The 16,949-nt window shown below is 33.7% G+C and overlaps 1 protein-coding gene across 4 annotated transcripts in view; it reads left to right on the top strand.

The window, feature by feature from the left end:
• Positions 1-82: 82 nt before the first annotated feature.
• The window catches only part of CalpA (calpain A), a 32,393-nt gene continuing 15,526 nt past the window's right edge, over positions 83-16,949 (top strand). Inside the window, exons 1-3 of one of the 4 annotated variants that reach the window (XM_017612773.1) lie at positions 83-154; positions 1,574-1,762; positions 16,536-16,712. In XM_017612773.1, coding sequence (XP_017468262.1) covers positions 1,589-1,762; positions 16,536-16,712 — 351 coding nt within the window. In that variant the 5' untranslated portion in view covers positions 83-154; positions 1,574-1,588. Of the gene's footprint in view, positions 155-316; positions 465-1,570; positions 1,763-16,535; positions 16,713-16,949 lie in introns of those variants that run through there. The other 3 variants (XR_001847118.1, XM_017612775.1, XM_017612772.1) reach the window with 3 other exon arrangements.

The following is a 16,949-nucleotide window of genomic DNA, read 5'->3' as shown; positions in this document are numbered from 1 at the left end:
TTATTTCTATTTCCGGATGAGAAATAAATCTGGCATTTCTGACGTCCAAAAAAATGAAGGGAATGCAAGTGTATAAGAACATAATAGCGTGATTCATATTGTGTAATTTTGGCTACCCATAAAACCTTAATATATAAAATAAAGAATTTCCGAGGTACTTATATGATTATTTATGTATATAATAAATATTTTAAACCATTTAAACTGAAAAGTTCCTAGGTATTTCAATATTAAGAAAAATCAAAAAATCTCAGTTTATGTAGCATCTCACGGAATGTACAATGACGCTCAACACTCATGCATACCAGTGTAGTAAGCACATACATACATTCATACGTACGTACATCAAGCAGCTGACTTTCTCTGTACGGAAAAATTTTAGATACCTAAGCAAATACAATTGTCGATTGTTTAACGAGAAAACAAATCATAAATACTAGCGTATACAAATAAAAAAAAAACAGGTGGGTGTACGATGATGATAAGTGTAATCTTTGTGGTTATTGTACCGATCGAAAAAAACAGGAAGCTCACTCAGGAGATTTTTGTGATTTTAGTTCCAGTTGATGATGTCATTAAAACTAGTGGTTTAATTTAATTCATTATTAATCAATTCAATCTCTAGAAAATGTGCTTTCACTACTGTGCTTGAAAAACTACGCGTTATTTAAATGTAATTTTGTTCATACTGTCGTACATAAACTTTTTTGCTAGTTTCTTCTATGTAGATATACTATGTATGTTCATACATACATACCGCTACCTTAATATAGAAAGGCCCTATCTGCCATCGTCGCTGATATACAAAAAGCCGTAACTAACTAAAAATCGAAAATTTACGTTTTAATTGATTATGATGCATTTGATCGCATTATGTGGCCCCAAATCGTTTTATGCAATAAAAGATTTTAGTTAGTTACGGCTTTGTGCATTTCAGCGACGATGTAAGATAGGGCCTTTCTATATTAAGGCAACGATACATCTTTAAATATATTAATTATTTATAGAATTGTAAAAAACCTACTTCTAGGAAAAAATTATAATTTACAGTGCTATGGGGAAATTTTGTATTTAATATTCAATATGGCCGTCTTCTTTTTATTGTTGCAATAGAACATTTTGCTACTTCTAATGAGTAATGCAACAGTAATGCTACTTATTCGGAGCAAGGTAATCAATACTAAGCTGATAATTAAGTAAACGCCATCAATTTTCTGTGTTCCTCTGGCCGCCCATGAGCCATCAACGATATTTTTCGGAAACCGCGCACCAGTTGATGCTAGTGAGATACAATAAACGATTTCATTAGTACCTAACACAAATACATATTTACTTATGTACATATGTATCTACATATATCACGTTTTCAAGCAAGTGTCGTGAGATTAGTCATTTAATTCCAAATAATTAAAATATTTCTAATAAATTAAATACTTGTAGCAGTTAAACTACATACATATGAATGTATGTATGTATAAACAATTTTAAATTTATTATTGCAATACCAAACATATTAAAGTTTCATAAAGTTTATTTTTAATACATACTGTTTTTTACTATTGCAAATTTTCAGAAACTCTAATGCAAAATGGATGAGTTGACGAATTTTCTCAAGCAGGCTGGAAAAGAATTCCTGAATGTGGCCGGCGAAGCTGCTATGGGTGCGGCAAAGGAGGTGGTCGGTTCGGTTATTAATGAAGTTTTCATTAAAAAAGAGGCTGATACCAAACGTGTTCTTCCAAGCATTAAAAATATGCGCGTTGTAAGTATTAATTTATTTTGCGCTGCTAAAACTAACCAAAAGGGCCAACATCTATTTATTATATTTATTTTTTTTATTGACATACCTTTTTTAAAGCAAGAGCACACAATAACTTACCTAGTAGATAATTTCAGGAGCTAAAAGTCCTTCGTGAGAACCAAGACGAATTCCACTCTGCATTCCGTTCTCTTTAATAAAACCCGACAAACATTTAGGTTTGAGCTCAAATTGCGGTTAAGTTGACAACTAAGGTATTTCTCTAATCTCCAACTTTGTTTCCCAACAGTACCTCAAGTGAAGGATCATAGCGTTCTCAACAAAAATAGCATTTTCCTTTGTATGAAAATAGAACTGTTTCTCAAGAGAGAAAATGCTAGTTCTCAACTTGAACTCCAATGTGATTCTCCGATTGGTCTCAAACATATCATTGAAATAATGAAATTGAATGCCATGTGAATAAATTATTCTCATAATTTAACATGCAAACGAACAACGAAAATATTAAAAATGTTAAGTAAAAATCCCGGTTAGTTTAAAGGCGTTTAAAATTGGCATGGATTTTAGCTACCGAATATGCCCAGGAATTTCCAATCATTCGCAGATAAGAGCCAATTTAAAAGCTATAAGAGTATATTGACTGTATAACGTTGTTAAACAAATTAACTTTTATAGTAACCATAATTACAAGGCCCTCACCATAGATGTTGGCCTATGTGACTTGAGTTCCACGATTTATAATGGCTGAGAAACGGATAACTTTTTTCTCGATGTCGAAATATACATATATATATTTTTGAAATACATACCTGCATAAGCATAAGTCGTTTTCAAAATATTTTTTAGTTTCACTATTATTCGCACTTAAAAAATTTAGTAAGGGTTTCTATGAATGGTAATTTAGGATGTTTTTTCTAATAAATACAGGGACCGCAACGCTTATGATATTTATAATAAAAATCATAATTTATCCGTTCAATTTAAATTTATATTTTTCTCGATCAGTTTTTAATAGACTGTTTTTGATTTTTAGTTTTTCAATCATATTAGAACCGTTATTTTCAGATTTATTTTTTAGATCATAAAATATTTGAATCAGCCATAAAAACGCAGTCTCGGTCCCTCAATAAATAGAGCTTTCTAATAAAGCAACAAACCATTTTTTCTAAACCCTGAATTTGTATCAAGAATTCGTCTCATCGGAACAGTGTGTGTGCAAACCCGATTTTAGGACAGACTAGGTTTGCCTAGACTCACGCGAAACTAAGTTGGACGCAACAATACTGCGGAGTTTGTTGTTGTTGTTGTTGTAGCAGCATACAAATTCCCCAAAGACTTTTTGGGGAGTGTTGCTGGAGTGACAGTCCTTGGCCAGATATGAATCTGGGTCGTTCCGGTTACGTAGACCCGACTGTCGTGGGAACGTTGCGGAGTTTGTCCTAAAATCCGGTTTGGCCGTTAATATATAACTTTATTAGCACATGCACAAAGTTCATGTTTTTATAAAATTATAACAATTTCGCTTTTATGTATATGTACAAAAGTAAAGAGCGGGCCAATTTGTATGGAAGGTTTTTTCGACAATGCGCGTAGGGATTAGAGTATTCTACGAGAAATTCTAATAGAATTTGCCGAAGAAACCAGGGGTCTAAATTCAATTTCGGGTTTGCCAAATTGTATATGTATGTATGTGTTTTTCTAAGCAACGCTTGTTTGTAGGCATTTGTAGTTTTTTTTTTTTTTATAAAAACTTGCTATAGCGGGGGTTTTTTATATCAGTGATTCATAAATTTGTTTTCTTTAAATATCTGCAAAGGGGGCGCATATACCGTCCGTCGCCAGGGTTGGCAATGTTTAAAACACTTGTTTTTCAAAAGTACTTAAAACCTTGTTAAAAACCATGGTAATAAATCACCTATATTTGAAAACGTTTTATTACGATAAGAGACATTGTGTTACAAATAAAACTTTTGATAAGTACATTAAAATTCAAGTATCAGATGGTAGCAGTTGAATTTTGATTTGTTCAGTAGCTAATACTTCTTTAAGTAACCTCCAATAGGTTTAAAGGCAGCACCTGACAGCGTGTTATTCCTCTTATTATTTTCAAAATTCAAAAATCACCCCAGTTGTTTCTCTTCTGTGCCAATTGACGTCTATTGGAAATGTTAAATTAAGCCAAATCCTTCTCCAATTGGACAGCGTGTTATTACGGTATCATTTAACGACTCAATTTTTTTTTTAAATATTGAAAAAACATCCTCATGGCAGAGCAGCTGATTTCAAGGCAAATTGGGTTGATTATCAAAATGATGTGTTTGTTGTGCGATTGATGTGTTTCAGAAGTTGTTAGTGTGGTTTTTTGTTTTTGGTCTGTCGGTATCACTTTATATGAATTTGACTTGAATATCCTTATATTTCTATTTCTAAAAATTTCTGCTACAGAATTAATATTCACAAAATTTGTACGTATTTCAGACGGGGGTTCCATTTGGTTTTGTTGGATTTCCTTTACTCCAAGTACTTTCACGCGTTTCCCTTTGTATCTACAACAATAGCCACATTCCGATTGAAATAAAGAGAGAGACAAGGTCACAAAACTCGGCGCATCAGTATTGTGATTTCTACTGCGCTTCAAAGTATGCTGCTGTGATAAATATGCCGATACAAAAAAAAAAACATATTTAATTTGTGTGCATTTCCTTAGCACTTAAAATCTAATTTTTGTTGCATATTTTCGAGCGCAGTAGAAATCACAATAGTGATGCGCTGAGTTTTGTGACTTTGTTAGAAAAAGGAGGTTAGCAGTGGCGGATACATAATGTGACCTATTGTGATACTATTTCATAGCTCAAAGAAGTACAACTTAGTCTGGGTTAAGTACGCCGCGAGCCGATTACGAAATTTCGAATGCGGCTAATTTCCATCCCTGAGAGCTCAGTGTTTATTCAGATGTGTGAGCCAAAATGCTTCCATCTTAGCCTCGCGAAGGTTGGACAGTCTAAAAGAAAGTGTGGAGATGGTTCGACTTCGTCTTCCTCTTGACAGCTGATACAAAAGGATCAGTTGAAATTCCTAGTGTCACCGCATGAATACCAATCGCACAATGGCCTGTCAGAACCCCCATCACTAGCCCTGTGTTTTAAAGTGCCCTATAGAAACATTTTCAGCAGCAGATACACGTCTTCTTTTATTTTTTTATGTCACAAAAGGACCCGGTTTCGCTTAGCTTAATAGCAGTTCGTGCTGCGACAATTCTGAATGTAATATCCGCAGGCGCCGTGTTCAACATATGTACACATGTTAAGCGCCAGTGTAGGTGTGGTTCCTAATGCTTCACAATTCCTGTTTTACAAGAGTAGCCTTCACTAGTTCGTTCCACCAGACAAGGGCTCTTTGAAACAATATAGACTTAAATCTGGTTTCCTAGAGCTAATGAATTAATTTGGGCGAGAGACCCCACCTTTTACCGATAGCTCCCCTACAGCACCGACACCTTTCCTACCCTTTCCTCAATGTTATGCTTCCACGACAGCCGCCGTTGATCGCCCACCTATTTACCTGGTTCAGGTAACCTTGAGCGAGATCAATAAGGGTGTATAGAAATCGTCCCTTAACCAAAAGTTTCACATCATCTACATAGGCGATAACCCGACAGCCCACTTTTTCCAGTTCCTACAGAACGTCGTTTACAACCGCAATCCAGAGCAGGGGAGAGAGAAAACCACCTTGTGGAGTGCTCCTAATCACTCTGCACTGAGTGCAGACGCTCCCCCAGTTCGCCGCGACAGTTCTGTCACGAAGTGGCTGTAGATAAGCCTTAGTTATTAGGTTGGTTTTAACCCCCATATTATGAATATACTTGACGATTGTCTCTGGAGTGACATTGTTGAAGGCCCCCCTCGATATCGAAGAAGGCACTTACTGCATAATCTTCATGCATGAAGGCTTCCTCTGACCCGTTACCAATGTGTATTCACCGACCTTTTCTTGCAATAAGCATATTGAGCTCTTGAAAGAAGTCACGAGTCTCTAGCGTTTTTAGCAAAACGAAATTATAGGCATCTAACTTGATTCACAGCGGAGTGACCCATCGAAGCTATATGACCTACCAGTATCCAACCTGCTTGAACCCTCATTTATTTTTCATGCAAATAGAGGTTCGAGTAATTTGTATGAAGTGCGAAGTAAAGTGTTTTGTGATATAATTTTACTTTTAAGAAGTTTCATTTTGTGAATTTGGTGCAAAGTCCATTTACAGAGTCCCCTGTAATAAAACAATTATAATATTTTGTAAAAAAAACACAAGATAAAAAGTTGTACGTTGGGTTTATTAAAGCAATATAGACTTAGGTCTCTTTTCGTGCGGTTTTTTTTATGCGGATTTGAATTTATGCGGTTTTTTAAACCATTATTTCGCAGTAGCGATTTTGTTTTTTTCAGAGTTTTTATTACTTACAGTGTGTAAGAGGCAATGCTTATAAATAATTTGTCTTTATATTCTTACATAACTCATGTATTTATTGTAGTATTTTTATTTATCTTTGGTTAAAATACAGATAAAATTTTATTTATTTCATTAATGTTCAGTTTTACGTGGAATAATAAGTGTTGAAGTGAAGAAATAAATTGTTTTTTTTTTGTTGCTTAATAACGCCTCTCTGTATTTTTTATGCGAATTTTAAGAATTTTTTACATGGAGTATCTTAATTTATGCTGTTTTTGAAAATGCTGGAACGCATCCCCTGTTTTTGTATGAAAGTAAAGAACCTTTTTATGCGATTTTTTTTTATACGGCTTTCTGAGGAACGCATGTACAGCATAAAAAGAGACCTAAGTGTATATATGTATATTAGACTGTATCACCAAAAAAAGTTGCGGTTTTTCCGCCGGGATTACAAAATTTATTATATTTTAGGACGTCCACCAAAATATTTCGGAAAAATATTACGATTTAAGTGAGCTGGACCGTTTTGAAAATACCTCCAAAAATGGAGTTTTTTATGAATAAAAAAAGTTTCTTAAAGAACTTTTTGAAAAAAGTCCCCTCAGATGACAAAACAGATTAAGCTTAAAAAATCTGCATAAAAATATTTAAAAATCTTCTCAACGGAATCGTTTTTTCAAAGATTGATTTACGAAAAACTTGAATAACTGGGCCAAAACTATCCTGATTTAGACTTATGGAATCTCAGTAGAAAGTATTTTCACACTGTTTTTATTTCTGTCAAAAAAATGTCATTCGTGTCCCAATTTTTATTTTTTTCAAATACCAACATATCTTAATTCAACTGTTAATGACGTAGCAAAGAAATAAAAAGGGTGAGAAAATACCTTTCCAATGATACCTCACAAGTCTAAATCGGAAGAGTTTAGGTTCAGTTATTAAAGTTTTTCTTATACCAATCTTAGAAAAATGTTAAAAAAACAGCATCAAAAATCTCATCATTACGATTCCGTTAATTTTTTTTTTTGAATTTTTTTTTAATGTTTTTGCAAATTTTTTAAGCTTAAACCGTTTTGTCATTTGAGGGGATTTTTTCAAAAAAAAACTTTAAGACACCATTTTTATTCATAAAAAACTCAAATTTTAGAGGTATTTTCAAATCGGTCCAGCTCACGTAAATCTTAATATTTTTCCGAAATATTTTGGTGGACGTCTTAAAATATAATAGATTTTATAATTCCAATGGAAAAATGCATGATAAAAACATAGCAAGGTATAACCGTTCTCTCAATTTGTCGGCCATGATTTTTTTTTGAAGTTTGCCAACATTTTAAAATCATATAAAATTGAAAATAAAAAATTGAAATTGTTCGAAATTGTTGTTGCTTGAGATTGAAAATGAAAATGTGTGTGTGAGTTTGTGAGTAAATTTAAAAATTAAATTGTTTGGAAACGTCAAGAATTTTAAAAGTGACTCTCAGCGGTTCTACCTTACTATATTTTTATCATGGAAAAATGGTACCGATTTTTATTTGTATGGGGAATGATGCAGTCTAATGTATATACATATTTATTTTTTGCTTACAATGTTTGTCAAATGAAGGATGTAATTAAGTAACTTATTAGCTATTTAGAATTTTTATTATAATAATTTAAATTGCAAACTCTATTTTGCGCTTTCCTTGTGCGAATCTCTCTATATTGCCTTCAGACCTATGAGTCCCTTATTCATGGTACTACGGAACCATGTTTTCAACCGGCGAAGGGTTGAAAAACTTCTTTCTGAATTAACGTTACTAGCTGGAAGTGTAGCCATATGGCGAAAAAGTTTATTCGTCTGAAAAGCATATTCGTCGCATTTGCCGAGAACTTCTGCTGCTGCCTTAAGAAGGTAGTTTCACTTAATGACATTAGCAGCCATGTAAGCCATTTGACTTTTGCTGGGATTATTACATTTCATCAAGATCTAGCTACCAGATTGAAAATTATAATAATTTTTTTTTTTTCTAAAAAGGATTTGATCGACAAAGCAAGAAATAAACGATTTTTTTTAATATAATAAAAAGAAAAATTAGTTGAGCATTTGGAGGCTGCAAAAATAGTACAAAATATCACTGCAGGGAAGTTGGTAAAAAACTCCTAAAATTTCCAGCGCTTCCTTTTGTGAGATAAACTTATTATGGCTTGAAGCCTGCGGCGTGAGTAAGAAAAGAATTCTAAAAATATCCAAGAATGCTAGAATACAGATCGCGCCCATGAGAGAGGATTTTTCAGCGTAATTTTTGCGTGACGTCATCTTGATGCAATTGCGAGAGAGAAATGCCAAAACACATAGGCATATGTAAACAATGCGGAAGAATGAGAAGAGGGGTAGGGGGCGCGGGTCTGGATATCTAACCCACTACGAAGAGCACAGTTCAAACTTTGTAATAAGTCACACAGTTAAATAGTTATTTGGTTTTCCTCAATCAACAATTGCACCAAAATGTCGTCAGGCACACAGCTGATTCCTTCAAATTCACAAAGAGCGGATTAGCGGTACCGCGATGGGCGCAATCTCTATTTCTCTCAATCGTGTAAAATATCGGTATGTTTGTTCTCAACATTTTGTTACGGCGGATATTATCATTATCCAGAACAAGACCATACTCTCCAAAAGAGTAGTGCCTCGAAATGAAAGTTGGTCAAAACGTGAGTTGGTCAAAACATAGAAAAGAAATGCATTTTTCTTGCAGCCTCCATTTGGGGATCGCTTCGAAAACGAAGAATACTTAGAGCCAGTTTTTCAGTGCACTGCCGTGGTTTAAACTCAGTTGAAACGCCCGATCCGGCTTGTTTAAATTAAGATCAGCCAATCAAATGTCAGCCAGCTGTTCAATTTAAAGTCAGTTTACTTAAACTAAGTTTAAACTGAAAAACTGGCCCTTAGATGAGTACATGGAGTTTTTGGATGGGTATTACTTTAATGCTTCTCAATTATTTATATTTTGATGGGTTTGTTAATAATGTTAACGCAACATAAGTACATATATACATGTACATATATACATTTAATTACGAGATGGCAATTGTCAGATTTCGGTCAGAAATATACCAGTATCATACTAGTTGAAAATATACAGAAAAATACTAGTCCAATTATCGACCAAAACCACTACTTTGGGAGTCAAAAAATAAAATGAATTCATGAATATACTATAAAAAACTTTTGATTAAGTACACTTTAATATATCACACATTGTTATTTAGCAGCCTCAGATGTTCCAATAATTAGTGTAAATTTTTTTGACCATTAATTAAAAGCAAAACTAAATACATAAATATTTCCGACTTTCGAACATAAATTTAAATACATTTCTTATAAAAAGTAAAAGGTTTCAGGAACAATAAATACTATATATTTATCTTTTTTAATAATATTGAATCTGCAAAGGAAAAAATTTTAGTTAAAAATAAAATTAATACATCAGTTAATACTTCAGTAATAAAATAAATTAAAATATTTTATATAGTATTAAAATAAATTAAATTCATTAACTTTGCACATTTCAGTTTATTCTTTTTAAAAATTTATAAGAGTAACAATTAATCGGTATTTAATCAACTAAACGGTTATCAAAAAAACATGCTTTAATTAATAGTCATTATGAATATTAATCATTATTTAACAGGCCTGGTATAATCAAATACGTACTCAATTTAATGGTTTACAATATACCCAAATAAAAGTTATAATATTTTGTGTACTTTATCGTATTAAACTGTCTAAGTCAAATAAAACAGGGCATGAATAAATAGTTTTGTACTTGGTACAAGTTTGGTCATTTTCGAACTAGTTCGGTTTCTGTCAGGGAATTCTAGTTGTAAACTAGTATTTTTCCTGACTTGTTTGGGATTTCACTGCAGGGTACATATGCCATTATTCGTTGTATATCTAAGTAAAATTGCATTCTTTCTATGTACATATTATCAACACATACATATGTATATCATGTACTAGACTTGTTTGGTTTCTTCTAAAAAGACTAATACCACAACCCTACTGTTTAGTTTCTCGCTAGTGCGCTGCCATTTTTTGAAAACGCTTCATTTCATGAATTCGCGAATTATGCATAAACGGAACCATTTTTGAATTCATGAAATGCAGAATTCATGAATTCTGCCGCATAAGCGTAGTATGAGAAATCATCTTAAAAGGGAAAAAAAGTTCAGCTACGGGTTTCGTATTGTTTTATATTCTTCGGTAGTGTGTGGAATTTATACAAATGTTATTCCTTATACTAGGCTTGGGTGGTTCTTGAACTAAATGAACTACTAAACTAGTTTACCTCACTGAACTAGTTCACTAGTTCGGTTTTTTATTGAACTAAATTTTTCAGTGCTACTACTTGTCATTTTCGATTGCAACCCAAATACATATTATTGACACGAACGTATGACTTGTGTCCCCATCTTTAGAGATACGTTTTAAAACGCTTTTACGTTGTTTCTACTTCAGTTCCTTGCGAACGATTTTTTCGGGGGCAGGCAAATATTAAACTAGCGTAGAACGCTTTTAAAATCAAACAAGCTTTCTAATTTCATGTTTTTGCACAGCATTCGGCCTTATGATGAGTTTAATTTTCCCCGAACCAGTTTACTTTGCGTTTCCGTGTATTCACAACGGGCGGATAAAAGATTTCGGGCGATAAGGCTTAATATGTAAGTGTTTACATACAGTGGTGGCGGTAAATAGAGACGCGACATTTTAACAAATGTTGCCAATTTTCTCTTGTGTATTCAATATTTTTTTTTTTATAAAAATACAGCTCATTAACTAACAACAACCGTATAAATTTCAAAAAATTATAAAAATTCTGCAAAAACATGCATTTGAATTTTCGACTTTAATCATATTTTGCAGGATTTCTTTGAGTATGCAGTTTTATAGCCCATTGAATTATAGTGTAATAAAGTATAAGTTTTAAGTTGCTAAAAAATCACGTTGATTTTTGGCAATTTTTTCACACATTTTCTTCCATACAAAGTATGATTGACAATTTTTTGTATGCAAAAAATGCATAATAAATGTCAGACAAAAATTATATTATGAAATAAAGAACTAGTTCCCTATGGTGAACGCACTACAACCGAACGGTTCACTCAAAAGAACTAAAGTGCCCAACTCTACTTAATACCATGGAATGCATCATCATAAGGGCCCTGTCACACGGTCAGTATTTATTGACGTGATCCAAGTATCGCGATATTTATTGACGGTGTAGCATGCAGTATTGATGGATCGTGATCCATATCGCAAAATTTCTAAAAATTTTGAAATCTGGATCGCGGATCGCAATACCGTCAATAAATATTGAATGTGTAGCACTTTCAAAACGCGATCCATACATTTCGTCAGTACTTCTTTTACTCTCATAATGCGAACATCGGCTCTTCCTTCGCTCTCGGGGCTTAAAATCATTCAAAACAAATTTTAATTAACATTGGAAATTTTAAAATATTTGTGGAATGCAATATCTGTAAATTATACGTATAAAATAAAAATAATTTCTTGCGTCATAATAAGCTTTCAGCACAAAAATTATGCAAATACTGACGCGATAAATATTGAACATGTAGCATTCGTGCGCGATCCATCAATCCATCAATATGGATCGCGATCCAAATATCGTGATAATTACTGACCGTGTGACAGAGCCCTAAAACGTTGTGGACATAATAAATGTAAAATACGCTATTTTCTGGCAAAACGTAAGAAAATGTGAAAAATTTTCACAGTTGCGTCTCTGGCGGATGTTCTTAGAAAAAAATAAGTCCGAAAATTTATTCCTCATACCGAAAAACCCCCTATAGCATTTTTTTATAAAATTTTCCAACACTTCCTTCCTCTAGAGCCAAATAAAAATTTGCTAAGGAAAAATAAAACTATATTCGCAATTCGGCAAGCTCGAAATTAATTTTTGATCCATGATCTCTTCGGAAAATTTGCTTAGAATTTTACGTAGAATACCCATATAGTAAAAAATTTTCACACCCTAATGTATGTATTTATAAGTAGATACATATGTATGTGTATGCACATTATATACATACATTTTTGACTCAAATCTAATTAATTGCTTTTACAACTTTTTATGCGGCTTCTTTTAAATCTTCACGTACCGCACTAAGACATCAAATGTAAGTTTCACAGTAATCTTTTATAATTTTTACAAATTTAACACTGTTATTTCTCAATGGTTAGTAAAAATATAAATTATCACTCTCAGAATCATATAAGAAAAAAATTGCAAATCTGATTTAGTTTCTTTCACCATTAATCTATTATATTTTGAAAATATTTGCTCAATTTTATATAATGTCAAGTTAATTAACTATCCGTGTTGTCTATTTGTTCACTTGCTAACGTAATTACTTAAATTAATTCAGTATAATTCGTTTGGGGAGCCTGTGTTGGTTATAGTACAAATTATATATATTAGACCAATTGTCCCATGATGATATGCACAAAAACATATGTATGTATGTGTGCATTTAATGTGGCCGTGGTAAGAGTGCATAACATCCTTTCATTTATTTTATTTTAAATTTTTATTATAAATTCGAGTTTCTGCGCTGACCATATGAACACATTAAGAATCACCATCAAGCAGTGCGCTGAATTCAGAGCTGATCTGCATTTGATGTTTGTCGATTTCGAAAAGTCTTTCCGAAAAAATCGCCGATGTTATTAAATCCACATGTCCAGTTCACTGCAGCACTTTGATTAGGCTGACGACGTATGTATGTATGTACATCTAAAACGCCCAATGCGCGTAGCGTTTAGTCTGCGATAAAACTGTTTAGACTGTGGGGAGGTTCACTTTCCTTGGCAGCGAAATTGCCTCCGGTGGCGGCACTGACGAAGACATTGGCCACCGAATAAATGAATTCAAAGCGGCCTTTTGTATGATGTACACCTTTTGGCGAAACAACAATCGGAGCTCCTACTTAAAGATTAGGCTTTTCAAATACACAGAAATATACTCCGTAGTTTCTCAGAAAGGCCCCTTGACATCTGGATTCGAAAACAGAAATGGAACTGGATAGGCCAGACTTTGTGTAAAGACAGTATTGCAAAGATGGCCTTGTAATGGAATCCACTGATCGGCAGAGGCAGGCTCCCCGGCGGACCGCACGAAACATGGAGAAGAACAGCCGTCCGAGAAGCGAAGCAACTCGGGATAAGCTGGAAGGTGCTCAAAGCGATTGCCAGAAATTAAACCATTTGGCGCGCAGGCGTAATCATCTACAATCTCTTTTGACTTCGGTCCAACCGCATCAGCAATAAATAAATATCAGCACTACATCACTGATTTTAAAAATGTTTGCTATGTTGATATTTATGTACATGTGTATACAGGAATTTATGTACATACATACATGTCGTCGTTTAAAGTACAAAACCGGGTAACGTCATTCTGCAAAATAGCTTAACCGACATTTGCTGCCAAAAATTGGATTTGCTCACACAAGCTCTTGGCCCAATCCTTATCCATTCGTCCTGTAATATACTAGCCGGAAATGCGATTGCTTTATAAAAAAGGGAACCATTTTGAAATATGAGTGTTTTTACTCTCTAGAAATTAATTTATTAAACCTCACATACGCGATTTTTTACTTTAAAGGACGATATATACTTATGTATGTATAACACAAAGCGTTGGGGTTAAGTTTAAGGAGTGCCATTATATGATACTTAGTGGAAGGAGGCAGCAACAAAGTATATTCACGTGATATGCTTTTATTCACTGCCAATTGCGGCAAACTCCTGAAATTTCCTTAACTTGGAATAGTGTCAACACACCTGTTCGCTTTGCCTACCTCAACGGTATACGATTTCTTCCCCAACAATAAGAGATTCCGGCCTTAATTATTAACTATTACTCTACAACCATGCGTTAAATACTATTCCGTGACATATTTGAGTTAGAACAAAAATAAATTATCTTTCATTGGCGCTTCGTATGATTCCCAACAGCATACGTGCGTATGTAGTTGTCCTAAATACTCGTGCGCGTACCACTCCTTAATATCCATGATATTATTTAAATAATAAAGAGCATAGCATGTCTAGACCAACCATTGCCCATCAAATGAAAGTGAAAGCAACTAGGACAAATGTACCACATAGCGTTTTGTATGCTCGAAAAGATTTCATTCAAGCGAAAGCTTCCTTCTAGTAGACATGTAAAATTGCGTGAAAAAATTTTGCCAAAGAAATACCTACATACTGCATACTATATTAAAAATTAATATTTAAATAGTTGCATAAAAGTGGCCGGTTAAAAGCGATATATTATAAAAATGTTGACTAAAGAAAGTGATTATAGTCGCACATCTACTTTGGCAGCCGATTCATGCATTTTTGAAGTGGAGAGCGATTTTTGTACTAAAACGGATATAAGAGCTGTTGAAAATGCAAATACTTTGCGGAAAACAGCTTGTTTAACTCCACATCTAAGCTTTGAAGCTCTTTACAATAATCTAGCTTTGATTGATGCGGATAGTGTAGCCAGCGAGAAGGAGCAGGAAGAAAAATGTGAAGTAAAGCGTCAAAATAAAGCGAATGAAGCTATTAAGAAGCCACCTGCGCTGGTTCGAAAGAGAACCTTTGATGGTCAGCTGATTTACAAAGTATGATTGTTCGAAAATTTTAAGAAAAACTAATATTGTTAAGTGGAGTGGAAAGTTTGTTTCTTTTTCGTAGCCCGTAGTCATAGTTATTTGATAGAGCTCGCTTGAATAGCAAACTGGTCAGATCAATAGCCATTTCGAGGGCGGGCTGATTTCAATTTGGCATATAAGTTCTAGACCCATATATAAAGCAGTTCTGCTTTTTGATTGGCACTGTAACTGCCTAAGCGATTTTGACCGAGTCCCAAAGCACGCCAATCGTTTCTCTTCTGGGCCAACTGACGCCAAGTCTTTCTACACTTATGCCCTGACTGTTTGTCTGATGACTACCGCCTTGTCAGAAGTCAGAATAGACGTCGTCTATGTAAATGACATTTTCGTCAGCCAGTCCTGAAGTATTACTTAAAAGACTATACCAAAAATGGACCAAAGAGATGCACATTGAACTGTAGAAATTGCGAAACTTCATGAATTCGTGGATTCCGGACTGGTTTTCATTACAAACATTGATAGTTAACTGCCGAAAAACACACCGACACGTACAATTAATTTTGGGTCATAGTTTACGTGTCTGTATACCCTTTTTCTAGACCAGGTCCTTTACCCAAGATATTCTCATTTTAAGTTTGAATTGTGAATGAAAAAGAATTCAAAGCTTAACATGGAAAAGGTTACTCATGCCGCAAGAATGATAGAATGCAAGATTGCGCCGATCAGAGAGGATTTTTGAGAATAACTTTTGTGGGACGTCACACTGGTGCAATTGCGAGAGAGAAATGCCAAAACGTGAGCAAGAATGGAAGAAGAAGAAAAAATGTTGCAAGGAAAACGTAAACAAGTTGCACCAGTGTGACGTCATGCAAACAACGAATCTGCCAAATTCATTATGAGAGGAATAGCGGTCCGAGATCGGCGCAACCTTTGTATTCTCTCAATCGTGCTCATGCCGTATGTTACACTAGGTCTCAATAATGTTTATTAGTACAACTGTACCTTAGAATTAAAAATGAAAATACATATGTACAAATAATATCGCAAATTTTTAATATTTTTATTGAGCTTTGTATAAGGTTTTTGAAATCTTAGCTCAAAACTATTTTTAATATAGTAATTAGGTTTTAAATTATTTATATTAGTGATTTTTGAAAAAAATTTAAATTTAAAGGCAAAAATTGTTAGCCTTTAGTTAAATTTTTGGGTGAATATTTTTGAAGAACATTTTAGCATATCAACTCGCTCACTAAAAGTTATTTCGACCTCTGATTTTGGATAGCCTAAAAAATATGAATTTGGGATTTCACAAGATCAATGGGAGTGTATGGCCGAAATTCACACCCAAATAATATTTGAGTACATACTTATTTGAAATTATTTTTTACGCTAGCTTATAATAAAAATTGTTTAAGTCTAATTTATCAACACAAGGTCAAATGTTGTGAAAAAATGTGTTTGTATTATTTACAATTATATATCCGATTTTCTGTGCTTCCTTTGGAATTCACTGAATAAAAACTTGTAGCATAAAAAGTGGACTTAGCAAATTTTCGCTTTTAGCTAGCGACAAACCACTATTCAGAAGTTAGTGTTAACTTTTTCCCGAGAAAAGTGTTGAATAACATGTTATTATGAAAATACATACATATTCTTACTTAGCTTGGAGAACGAGGCAGTGGTTCCCGAGTTCAAGCAGACATTCAAGATTTTGAGGCCATCCGAAGCATGTGTCTGACGAATGGATCATTATTTGAAGATCCATTATTTCCAGCCAACAACGAATCGCTTATGTTTTCGCAACGACCTGATCGACACATCGAATGGTTAAGGCCCCATGTGAGTATCACGAAAATTTATTAGAAAAAACCCGACATAGTATATACATTAGACTGCATCACTCCCCATACAAAAAAAAAAAAAATCGGTACTGTTCATTGGAGTTATAAAATCTATTATATTTTAAGATGTCCTCCAAAATGTTTCGGAAAAATATTAAGATTTGAAAATACCTCCAAAAATAGAGTTTTTTATGAATAAAAATAGTTTCTTAAAGATGTTTTTTGAAAAAATCTT

The sequence above is a fragment of the Rhagoletis zephyria genome, unplaced genomic scaffold, assembly GCF_001687245.7.
Source record: "Rhagoletis zephyria isolate East Lansing unplaced genomic scaffold, Rhagoletis_zephyria_1.1 Rzeph_scaffold_00580, whole genome shotgun sequence".
NCBI classification, from domain to species: domain Eukaryota; kingdom Metazoa; phylum Arthropoda; class Insecta; order Diptera; family Tephritidae; genus Rhagoletis; species Rhagoletis zephyria.
The sequence above is the reverse complement of the archived record's forward strand: the minus strand, read 5'-3'. Positions and strand labels throughout refer to the sequence as shown.